The sequence below is a fragment of the Mauremys reevesii genome, linkage group 3, assembly GCF_016161935.1.
Source record: "Mauremys reevesii isolate NIE-2019 linkage group 3, ASM1616193v1, whole genome shotgun sequence".
Classification (NCBI taxonomy): domain Eukaryota; kingdom Metazoa; phylum Chordata; order Testudines; family Geoemydidae; genus Mauremys; species Mauremys reevesii.
Genome location: NC_052625.1, coordinates 185,446,743 through 185,459,191, shown reverse-complemented (window position 1 = coordinate 185,459,191; position 12,449 = coordinate 185,446,743). Strand labels below are relative to the sequence as shown.

At 36.3% G+C, this 12,449-nt stretch overlaps 1 protein-coding gene across 3 annotated transcripts in view; it reads left to right on the top strand.

Annotated features, from left to right (window-relative positions):
* Nucleotides 1-12,449, top strand: part of SMC6 (structural maintenance of chromosomes 6) — an 84,806-nt gene that overhangs the window by 3,474 nt on the left and 68,883 nt on the right. For 2 of the 3 annotated variants that reach the window (XM_039530353.1, XM_039530352.1), the window contains exons 2-6: nt 217-365; nt 2,199-2,316; nt 7,256-7,361; nt 8,338-8,474; nt 10,086-10,147. In XM_039530353.1, the coding sequence (XP_039386287.1) occupies nt 222-365; nt 2,199-2,316; nt 7,256-7,361; nt 8,338-8,474; nt 10,086-10,147 (567 nt within the window). In that variant the 5' untranslated portion in view covers nt 217-221. The remainder of the gene's footprint in view (nt 1-216; nt 366-2,198; nt 2,317-7,255; nt 7,362-8,337; nt 8,475-10,085; nt 10,148-12,449) is intronic. The other variant, XM_039530354.1, reaches the window with a different exon arrangement.

Below are 12,449 nucleotides of genomic sequence, written 5' to 3'. Positions count from 1 at the left end.
TCAGCTTTAGGTTTTCAAAAAAAATTTTTTTTGTCTGATTTAATTTTCACTTTGTTTTACTGGGACTTGTCAATATTGCTTCAAAAGTGGGCTGATTCTGTCTATTTGCTCTTTGTGATCATTCATATTTTTATGTCGATATAGACCTGTGTGTTACAATCTGTGATATTTTTCATTTAGCTAACTGGAACTTACAATTTACTGTACTTTTTTCAGTACTTATGGGTAAGAGAAAAGAGGAAAGCTTTTCAAACCCTGGACTCCACAAAAGGCCAAGACAAGAATACACAGATGAATCTAATGATGAGCTTGATGAAGAAGAACGTTCAGAGTTGCAATCTGACAGTAATTCCAGTTTGCAGTCGGTAAGATGTGTATCTTGTTAGAAATGACAGTTTTTAAAAAGAGGAAATAAGCAAACTGGTATAAATATAGTGCTGTTTGAGGCAGGTTAATTGTAAAGCAATGTGTCTTGCATGTAGGCTGCAGAAGGAACAATACGAAAATAAAGCTACCAGTGATGTTTCTATCATATCTTCAATTGTCCTCTACTACATTTGAGGAAACATCTTTCTTCTGGAATAATTTTTTAGGGTGCTGTCAACCATAACGATCTGTTCTTCGGATTCAGATGCAAGTGTTACACAATTTCTTGAAGCATTCTGTTTTGATCCGTTTGTAAATTCCACAGCCTGTTGCAGTCCCCAGTTGTTCTTCGGAATAGATAGTAAAGAGTACTATTTTTAAATGTAACTTTAATAATTTGTGCAATACATACTCATGGCAACTAAGCATTGTTTAAAATTAAAATCATTAATTTGCATTGGCAACCACAGTCAGTTGCGTTATATAAAATAACTACTTCTGAGGGCAAAAAACAGGCAACCAAGTTAAGGAAATAAAATGTTTGGTTAGTCATCCAAAAACTAACCAAATATGTTGTGCAAGTTGTGATTTTATGTTGCACAAAAAATGGGGGTTTGTGGGAAGTATTTAAAAGATAAATGAGTGACCCGGAAGGAGCAGTTGGAGCCACTGTAGCTTGTTAAATGTATCCCAAATACTTCGTGACACTGTCAAAATAGAATCATATTTTTGAAATATATTTTTTGCGTAAGTGCTAATTTAAAATAAAATGAGGGTGAATGCCATCCTTACTGCTCTCTAGAGTAGCTGAGTTATAATGAGATAAATATTTTAAGAAAAAATGTTTTAAGAAGAAATGTTCTTCAAATGCAGCGTTGTCTGATGTAAGAACTCAAATTACAGGTGGCGTTTATATATGCTTAAATCCGTTACTTCTAACAAAATATATATCAACATTTTGCCACTGGATTAGCCCTTCTGCTTCTAAATTCAGCTCCTTCTTCCAACTTTTAAAGTTGTTTAAAAAGAGTAAAGATTATTCTAAAAAAAAAAAAATCTATATGGTGTATGAAGAATATTATACCACATGGAAGTTAAATAATAAAAGCATGCTGTGTAAGATGTTCATGACTCAGTAACTTAAAGGGGAAAAACTAAGGCTATGTATACACTGAATACCTCTTGTGTACCTACACACCACAGTGAAAAGCTGACTGCTTCCACACTGCTGTGTGTAGCTACACGTGTCCCCAGAAGTGGGGAGCTGCTGGAGCCTTTCCCCATTACCTCCCTGCTGTCAGAGCCTTTCCCTGCTGTGGGAAAGACTCTTAACAGCAAGACACTACATTGCTAAATATGGCAGTGTACATAGGGAGGCACTGTGTGGGCAAGTAGAGAGTCCTATAGGATACATATTCAGGTACATACCCACAGGGCTCAGGAAGTGTCTTTATTCACCGACACAGTGACTCATCATCTACACTGCTATTTATACCCATGCTGGAGAAAGGAGTATGCAGTGTAGATATACCCTAAAACTATCTTTGATAAGTGAAGCATTTTGATAGCTATTTGCATTTAATACTACATTATGACTGAATTACACCACCAGCTATACATTTTCATACTGTTGTGTAATTTGTATACATCATGTAAAGCCCTTCCATCTGTTTGTTGTCCTGTTTTGACTACAAAAGTATCTGTGACTTTTGTTACCGTTGCCATTTTATCACCATGCTCTCATTTTAATTTCTCATTCTACATGATTCACTTTCATTTTTTTCATTATTTTTGTGTGTTTGATTTATGTCATTTTCATGATATTTCTGTAGACGTCGGGGGAAGTGGGGATAATTGAAAGCATCCAATTGAAGAACTTCATGTGCCATTCAATGTTGGGGCCCTTTCAGTTTGGATCCAATGTAAACTTTGTGGTTGGAAACAATGGAAGTAAGTATTAATTTTCTCATTTCTCTCTCAGGAGCATTTTTGGGGGACTTATCCAAAAACTAAACTAAATATGTTCCTAAATATTTAGAGCCAAAGTTCATTAAAAAGGCTTTTTAACTACAGAAAAGGAAAACAATTATTTATACAAACGTCTGCTTTTTCATTAATGTTTGTCTCAGTGCTAAACAAGATAGAGAGAGGTTTCTGTATGTCGTTATTTTAATTTAGTTATACAGAACAACATTGGTTAATAGTGACCTGTTATGTGGTGTTATCAAAACAACTTAAACTTAATTTTGATCAACGTTCTTTGTTGTATATGTATTTCTTAACTTTCAGCCCAATTTCACTAGAATGTAGTGTTACATACTAATTTAAAATGTGAGTCTTCTGCTTGTTTTTCTTGATGTCATGTTGTTTGCTTAAAAAACAAGGGAAAGATTGAGCATTAACAAAGGGTATAGGCACCTTCCAGTTTGTAATTGTTCAGTAATACTTCTCATTATTTTCTATTCAATAAATGTTGTCAAAGCACAAGAAAAGGACAGAATCCTCCTGTATCTGTCAGAGATTACTTCATTCTGCCAAGGATCGGGCCTCATAACCTGTTTGGAGTTTTGTCATCCATTCTGGATCTGCTGCAAGGTTCTGTGTACTGTGATTATCTCTGCAGTTGCACTTCTTTCACCCAGGATTAGGCTGCTTCTTGTTTTCCTCACCTTTTCATAGAAAGCCTTACTTTTTGTGGTAATTTGTGGAAATGTCTTTTCTTCTGTTGAAATGTCCAACATATGAATGTCTCTCCTCTCTGGGTTTGAACCGTTATTTGTCTCCCAGTTATCCACTTCTAGTGTATATTCTCTGCTTCATCTATATTGGTTAAATGTCTATCCTAGCTTTGCACTCTATACTGGGGTGAGGTAGTCTGTTAGTGTGATAATTGGGTACCAGGAAGACATTTCATTTTAATTTGGGGTGGTTGTGTGAGTTTAGGTGCTGATCTAGTGTCATGAGGTTTCTTGGGGTTGTTTGCTCCACTGATTGTCAGGTTAGTGGTGTTGCAGTAGGAAGCAATATATAGGTATGAATAGTATTGTCATTGTTTTAACAGCATTTGAGAAGAAGGTTAGATAATAAACTCTACCTGGCTAGGGTAATTAAATATACAATCATATTAATAACTAGGGCTGTCAAATGATTTAAAAAATGAATAGTGATTAATTGCCTGATTAAAAAAACCATGATTAATTGCAGTTTTCATTGCACTTTTAATAGAATACCATTTATTTAAATATTTGTGGATGTTTTTTACATATTCAAATATACTGATTTCAATTACAACACAATAGCAAGTGCACAGTGCTCACTTGTAATTTTTTATTACAAATATTTGCACTGTAAGAAAGATAAAATAAATAGTATTTTTCGATTCACCTCATAGAAATCTGTAGTGCAATGTCTGTATCATGAAAGTGCAATTTACAAATCTAGATTTTTTTTGTTACTGCACTCAGAAACAAAACCATGTAAAACTTTAGAGCCTACAAGTCTATTCAATCCTACTGCATGTTCAGCCAATCTCTAAGACAAACAAGCCTGTTTACAATTATGAGAGATAAGCTGCCTGCCTCTTATTTACAAAGTTACCTGAAAGTGAGAACAGGGATTAGCATGGCATTGTTGTAGCCAGTGTTGCAAGGTATTTATATGCTAGGTATGCTAAACATTTGTTTGTCCCTTCGACTACCATTCCAGAGGACATGCTTTCATTTCTTTAACTTAGCACTAGGTTTGGCAGAATGATTTTTTTAAAACAATATATAATTTTGATGGATAATATTTTTAAGCATTTTTAATTTTTATCTATTTAAAATTTTCACAGTTGCACAAAACTGAGTTTTAATCATTTTTTCAGTTTTTATTGACTTAAATTTTCATTTGAAGGATACTGCGGGATAAGACAATGGAGAGGAGATCAGACAGACAGATGTTAAGTTAAAAAAGTTAAAGCTTTATAACCATGAAAATACAAATTGTCAACATTGTATATCAAAATATAGTAACTCTGTAACCTCAGATCAAATTCTAAGTTCTCAGGCAGCATTTTTCTTGCTTTGCCCATCTGTAAATTTTGAATATTATCGATGGAAGTATGTTTTCATCTGTTTGGGTGCATATGTGAAATTGACATTTATCAACATTTACCTATAAAAATCTAATTCTTCCAAGCATACTTAGCCCATAATTACCACTCAAAATGTTCTCAGCTGATTAAATACATCCTAGAAACCTCAAGGAGCTGACTGAGAAGATATCTAAGCCATTAGTGATTATCTTTGAAAAGTCATGGAAGACTGGAAAGATTGCAGAGGACTGGAAAAGGGCAAATATAGTGCACATCTATAAAAAGGGAAATAAGGACAATACGGGTTATGGGGGGAAGTGGTAGATGTGGTATATCTTGATTTTAGTAAGGCTTTTGATACTGTCTCGCATGACCTTCTCTTAAACAAAGGAAATGCAGCCTAGATGGAAGTGAATGCATAACTAGTTGGAAAACTGTTCCCAGAGAGTAATCATTAGTGGTTCACAGTCATGCTGGAAAGGCATAACGATTGGGGTCCTGTAGGGATCAGTTCTGGTTCTGTTCAATATCTTCATCAATGATTTAGATCAGGGGTAGGCAACCTATGGCATGGGTGCCGAAGGCAGCACGCAGGCTGATTTTCAGTGGCACTCACACTGCCTGGGTCCTGGCCATCAATCCGGGGAGCTCTGCATTTTAATTTAATTTTAAATGAAACTTCTTAAACATTTTAAAAACCTTATTTACTTTACATACAACAATAGTTTAGTTCTATATTATAGACTTATAGAAAGAGACCTTCTAAAAGCGTTAAAATGTATTACTGGCACGTGAAACCTTAAATCAGAGTGAATAAATGAATATTCGGCACACCACTTCTGAAAGGTTGCCGACCCCTGATTTAGATAATGTCATAGAGAGTACACTTATAAAGTTTGCAGATGATACCAAGCTGGGAGGAGTTGCAAGTGCTTTGGAGGATAGGATTATAATTGAAAATGATCTGGACAAACTAGAGAAATGATCTGAAGTAAATAGGATGAAATTCAATAAGGACAAATGCAAAGTACTCCACTTAGGAAGGAACAATCATTTGCAACCTACAGAATGGGGAATGATGGCCTAGGAAGGAGTACTTGGGTGTCATAGTGGACCACAGGCTAAATATGAGTCAACAGTGTAACACTATTGCAAAAAAAGTGAACATAATTTTGGGATATAATAGCAGGAGTGTTGTAAGCAAGGAACGAGAAGTAATTATTCTGCTCTACTCCATGTCGATTAGGCCTCAGCTGGAGTACTGTGTCCAGTTCTGGGTGCCACATTTCAGAAAACGTGGACAAATCGGAGAAAGTCCAGAGAAGAGCACAAAAATGATTAAAAGTCTGGAAAACATGACCTTGTGAGGGAAGATTTAAAAAACTGAGTTTGTTTAGTTTGGAGAAGACTCGGAAGGACAGAACAGTTTTCAAGCACATAAAAGGTTATTACAAGGTGGAGGGAGAAAAATTATTCTTCTTAACCTCTGAGGGCAGAACAAGAAGCAATGGTCTTAAATTGCAGCCATGGTGGTTTAGGTTAGAATTAGGAAAAAAACTTCCTAACTGTCAGGGTAATTAAGCACTGGACTAAATTGCCTAGGGAGGTTGTGGAATCTCCATAATTGGAGATTTTTAAGAGCAGATTAGATAAACACTGGTCAGGGATGGTCTAGAATGATAATCCTTAGTCCTGCCATGAGTGCAGGGGACTGGACTAGATGACCTCTCAAGGTCTCTTCCAGCTGGTAGACTCACTACTTTCAGAACAGATCCAAAATATATAAAAGTTGAGAGAACTTTATCTGGTGCATGATTTGTCTTAATTCTTGTTCTCTGAAAATTATTTTGTGATTAGAGGTAAAAAGTCAGTATGAACTGAACGCTTGCATGTTCAAGCTCTGGAAAATAACTTGTTAAATGCATTGTTACCTTCTTCTAGGGGCTAAAATGCCTGATTTTTTTTTTCTTTTGTTTGGGTTTTTTCAAATCAGGTTTTTAGTAAGATTATCTGTCCTTCATTCACAATTTAAAAGATGGGTGTTAGGTAAAACGAATAAATTTAAATTTTTCTTGTGCATTTCACCTGCTTGGACAGTCAATAAATAGAAAAATAACTAGTTGCCTCGGCTTGCATTTCTAGTCACTTTTGCTCTCTGTGTGTTCTGTCCTAGTGTAGCACTGCAATGTTAGGATTGCAGACACTGCAGAAAGTTATTATTTTCATACTTAAAATAGTGATCTTAGAATTCTTTTTGTTCTGTAAAACATTTTAGTATGGCTTTGGAAAAACAAAATGCACAAACACTACTACTTCTCAAATTTGGACATGAACTACTTGACATGTCGGGAGACAAAATTAGGGATATTCTTTTCACCTCCGTTTGAATACATTGAACTTTAGAAAGCTTTTTGTGGAATAAAAACTGGAAAAGTGGTAATATACCTCTTCCCCGATATAACATGAATTCGAATATAATGCAGTAAAGCATTGCTCCGGGGTGGGCAGGGCTGCGCACTCCGGCAGATCAAAGCAAGTTCGATATAACGCGGTTTCACCTATAACGCGGTAAGATTTTTTTGGCTCCCGAGGACAGCGTTATATCAGGGTAGAGGTGTATTTTGCCAACGTTGGAACGGTTGGTGTGTGCTTCTATCATATCTTTTACAATAGATATTCTTAAAGTCTATTTTCAGTTTTATTAGACTGACTTAGATGTGTGCAGGTTTGGCTAAAATTATATACAATATAATTGAATTGTATAAATAGAAGACAGTACTGTTTTATAAAAAGATTGCTTGTTTGCTTTTTCAGGTGGGAAGAGTGCTGTATTAACTGCTCTTATTGTTGGTCTTGGGGGAAAAGCTACCACAACTAATAGAGGATCCTCTTTGAAAGTATTTGTGAAAGATGGAGAGACGTAAGCGAAACTGTGTATTAATGTGTTTGAGGTGGGCTGTTAGTTTGATGTTAAAGTTAGTTTGGTCCATTGAGTTACAAAGTCCTTAGTTTTCCCTTTTGCTTTATTGTACCTTTTATAGAGCATCAGGATCAGAAACAGTTTTAAAAATATAGAAATGCGTGGTTTTAAAATAATAAAAATTAGTAGGTTGGACTTCGGTGTGATATCTGAAACTACTAAATTTTTTAAATTAATTTGTAATTTAGTCACCGTCTTTAACTGCTATATAAATAGAAATTTCATTTCCTCTCAGTCGTCAGTTCTAAGATAACTTAAAAATTTTAAAGAATGCCCATAAGTACTGAACTTCCTTTAAACTCTTTCCTTTACTTTGAGCAGCCTATTTATCCCCTTCTGCAGTGGCAACTTTATTTTCATCTGGAATGGGTTGTCCGATACCTAGAGCTGATGGTTAATGTTCCTCTCAGCCCCCAAAGTAGAAATTCAGTTATCTATTATTTGATTTATTACTATATCACTGAGTTGGGCAGACACAAAAGGCCTTTTGCTCTCATATCAGAGCATCTAAAATTGTTGCAGCACTGCCAATCTGCATCCTCCCCTTTCAGATAGATTTAAACTTTCTGTTAACATACTACTTAAAGCCTTTTTTAACGTTATGTTTTACATGGTACTATAGTTGAGTGCTCATAAAAGTAAAGGTCTAGGATGATGGTTAGATCCAGACATAGAGCTCAGACAGCTCTGGTCATGCATCTCAGTTTGGCCTATAGAACTTTCTGTTTTGGAGCTCAAACTCTCCTGTGCAAACATAGTACCATGGTAGTTCTGTGTTGACCTACAGTTAGTATGAAACAGATCCAACTAACTTTCAGTTGTGGCCTAAACAGGAATTGAAAATCTATTGGTGGAAAGTCTATTTCTTTATCTTGAATGATTCAAACTCAGATATTTTAAGTTACTGTTTATTTAGTTCTGCAGATGTTTCGATAACATTAAGAAACAGAGGTAAAGATGCATTTAAACCAGAAGTATATGGCAGTTCTATTATTGTGACTCAACACATTAGCATGGATGGAAGTCGTAGTTATAAGCTGAAAAGCAAAACAGGTTTGACAATACTTTGTTTTATTTTCGATTTTAAAGCATTTGAAAAAAATATTTTCATTACTGTCTTTTGTATGTTTGTGAAGGATTAGGTATTTCCTGTGAGCCAATGAAAATTCAGAAGTTAGCTAGTTAGCTAGTTTTTCGATACTGGTTCTGAGAGAGAGAGATGCTTGAACAATAAAATAAATAAAAAATATAACTTCCATTATTTTAAAAAGTAAAGCTTAATATCTTTCTAGTAGCATATTTTCATTTCTGTATTCTGACTTTAACAGTACTGTGAAATTATTAGCCATATTCTTACATTAATTAAGAAATACTAAGTAGTACGTGTCACATTCTGACTAGTGAGAGGTTGTGTCACCATCTGCCTTGCAACCTTGGGTGCCTCACAATATTTTGCTGCTGTATCTCCCAACGTGAGCCCCCTCACAAACAGCCAGTCAGCATGCAGGTCACATCTTGAGTGTCTGTATGCTGTAGCTTGCCAGCAGTACTCCAGTCACACTCTGGCTTCTACCAGCCTTGATTGCCACTTGCAGGATGACCCCAACACACTCCCAGGCCTGAATTTTCCCAAAAAAACATGTTCTGCATTGTCTAGTCCTCTCCTGGACAGTTCAGATATTAGAGGTTAATTGCCCTCGTAAGGGTTTAATATTCAACAGTATTCTTTTTAATTGGAGTTACCTAAACAGTTCAGTTTAAACACAGCAGTGGATTAGTTTTGATTAAAGAATTAAATGAGTTTATTTAAGTACAAGGAGAGATTTTAAGACAGTACAAGTATAAGGTGTTAGTCAGAAGTGATTCCAAGGGAAATAAATATAAAACACTTTCTAATAACTAAAACTTAAAAAACTAGATTTGGTCCCAGATAAAATCCTTACCACCAGTTCTCAGCAACATTATTGACCAAATTCTCAGGTCTGAACCCTCTCCTAAAGGCTGGGACCTTTGTCATCTTAGGTGAAAGAGTAAGTGAGAAAGATAGGGAGAGGAAAAAAGAGCGAATCCATTGTGGGGGATGGGAGAGGGTGTTTGCCCCTCACTTTTATAATTCAGTCACCCTATGAAATTCATTTTCCTGAGCATTACCCCTCGATAAAGTTCCTTATTACTGTGAAGATGGAGATATGGAGTTTAATAGTGAAAGAGGTTCCATGTTGTTGTTTGTTAAAATGTACATTGATCTGTTTCTGTCCCCGTATTGCTGAAGAATGGTCACTTGACAGGTTATTGCCAATCAACTTTGACACCTGGCTAGAGGCATCAACTTGTCCTTTGTCTTTGAGAAACTGGTTTAGCCACTCCCTAGACTTGTCTGGTACATGTATTCCAGTCATAAATTCAGTTTGTTAAAAACTGTACGTAATGCTATGTTAATAACTTTAAATAATGTTGCTGCATACATTGACCAGTGAGCTATTAGTTTTCAAGTGATACCTCACAAGGTATATTTTGTACAAAGATTATTAGAATAGTGTGTAGAGTGTGAATACAGTGATGCATTCAGTCACAATATAGCAAGCTATAATTTTTTTTTACTTATCTGTGATTTTGGATCTAAACTGTGATATGGGCTTTTTCATTTTTTTTTAATATCTTCAGGGACGTTAATTTCTTCTAAGAAAGACGAACTTACTGCAATACTGGATCACTTTAATATACAGGTAATTGCTGAAATATTTGTTAGAGTTCTACATTACTTGTAGAGGCAAACTGAACATTTTTGATAAAGCATGCTCCATTTTGATAAACGAGGGCACTAGTTCATACTAGCACAGTGGTACATCAGTTCACATTCAAAAGGTTATCTTCACAGGCAGTGGCTAGAAACTCAGGTTTGAAAAGGAAAAACAGAAAATTTGCATTCTGCAGGGTATGAATTTGCTATAGAGGTTGGATAAACAAAATAAGCAAACCAGATGTGACCTAATGTTTGGGATTCAGTCATGCTGTTCTGGAAATTCCTAGCTTATGTATTGATGCCTGTTATTTCATCCATACAGTAGAACCTCAGAGTTATGAACACCAGAGGTATGAACTGACCAGTCAACCACACACCTCATTTAGAACTAGAAGTACTCAATCAGGCAGTAACAGACACCAAAAAATAAGCAAATACAGTACAGTACTGTTAAATGTAATCTACTAAAAAAAATAAAGGGAAAGCAGCATTTTTCTTCTGTATCGTAAAGTTTCAAAGCTGTATTAAGTCAATGTTCAGTTGTAAACTTTTGAAAGAACAACCATAAAGTTTTGTTCAGAGTTATGAACAATCTCCATTCCCGAGGTGTTCATAACTCGGAGGTTCTACTGTAATTGGAGATCATTATAGTATCTTATGTTACTTTCTGCAGAGGGTCTGTAGATCAGCCTGTTCTAGCAGAGACCTATTTGGTTAGTTTTTTTCCTGATAAGTGATTCAGGGAAGAATAATATGTACTACTATGCACAACACTATAAAATGTTTTACAGCAACACATATTCAACACGTAACATACTAAAGATTTTCTTTGCACAACTTAATACAAATATTGTACTGATTTTATTGGAATTTCCATGCCAAGTATAATTTTTTGGAATATGCTGAACGGGTTGTGGAACTGAAGATGGAGTCTTATCTTTATTTCACTCATATAGAATTGATTCCAGATCAATCGTGGAGAAAATCATGACACTCTACAGCTGTTCATTAGTCTATTTAATCATACCTCCTCCACCCCTCTCCCCGCATACATGTTTACCTTCATTTCACTTCCTAGTAGCCAGTGTTCACATCGGCCTGGTCTACACTATGGGATTAGGTCAAATTTAGCTGCGTTAGGTCGATTTAAAAATGTCTGCGTCCATACAACCAACCCCATTCTGTCGACCTAAAGGGCTTTTAAAATCGACTTCTGTATTCCTCCCTGGCGAGGGGATTAGCACTAAAATCGACCTTGCTAGGTTGAATTTGGGGTAGTGCAGATACAAACTGACGGTATTGGCCTCCGGGAGCTATCACAGAGTGCTCCATTGTGACCGCTCTGGACAGCAGTTTGAACTCTGATGCACTAGCCAGGTACACAGGAAAAGCCCCGGGAACTTTTGAATTTCATTTCCTGTTTGGTCAGCCTGGCGGGAGCACTGGTAACCATGTAGTCCCCCCAGAATCACAAACGAGCTCCAGCATGGACCAAAAGGGAGACACTGGATACCTTGTTTGTTATCTCATTTTTTTTTTTTAATTAAGAAAGAATGCGTGGTTTCAAAACAATAGTTATTTTATTTTGAAGCGGGGAGGTTGGTTGGCTTACAGGGAATTAAAATCAACAAAGGGGGCGGGTTTGCATCAAGGAGAAACATGCACAACTGTCACACCGAAGCCTGGCCAGTCATGAAACTGGTTTTCAAAGCCTCTCTGATGCGCAGCATTCCTTGCTGTACTTTTCTAATCGCCCTGGTGTCTGGCTGCTCAAAATCAGATTCCAGGTGTCATAAACAGACAGTCCAGGGTTAATTCCTCTTTTACCTGTAAAGGGTTAAGAAGTTCACATAGCCTAGCTGACACCTGACCAGAGGAACCAATGGGGGGACAAGATGTTTTCAAAGAGGGAGGAGGGAAATCAGTCTTGGTCTGTTCAGAGAAAGTTTGTGCCGGAGTAAAGGATCCAGGAATCAGCCATCTAACATTTCTTAAGAGTAGTAAGTGTTTAGAGAAGGAATGTATTAGATCGGGGTAGGCAACCTATGGCACGGGTGCCAAAGGCGGCACGTGAGCTGATTTTCAGTGGCACTCACGCTGCCTACCTCCTGGCCACCAGTCTGGGGGCTCTGCATTTTAATTTTAAATGAAGCTTAAATATTTTAAAAGCCTTATTTACATACAACAATAGTTTAGTTCTATATTATAGACTTATAGAAAGAGACCTTCTAAAAACATTAAAATTTATTACTGGCACGGGAAATCTTGAATTAGAGTGAAGAAAT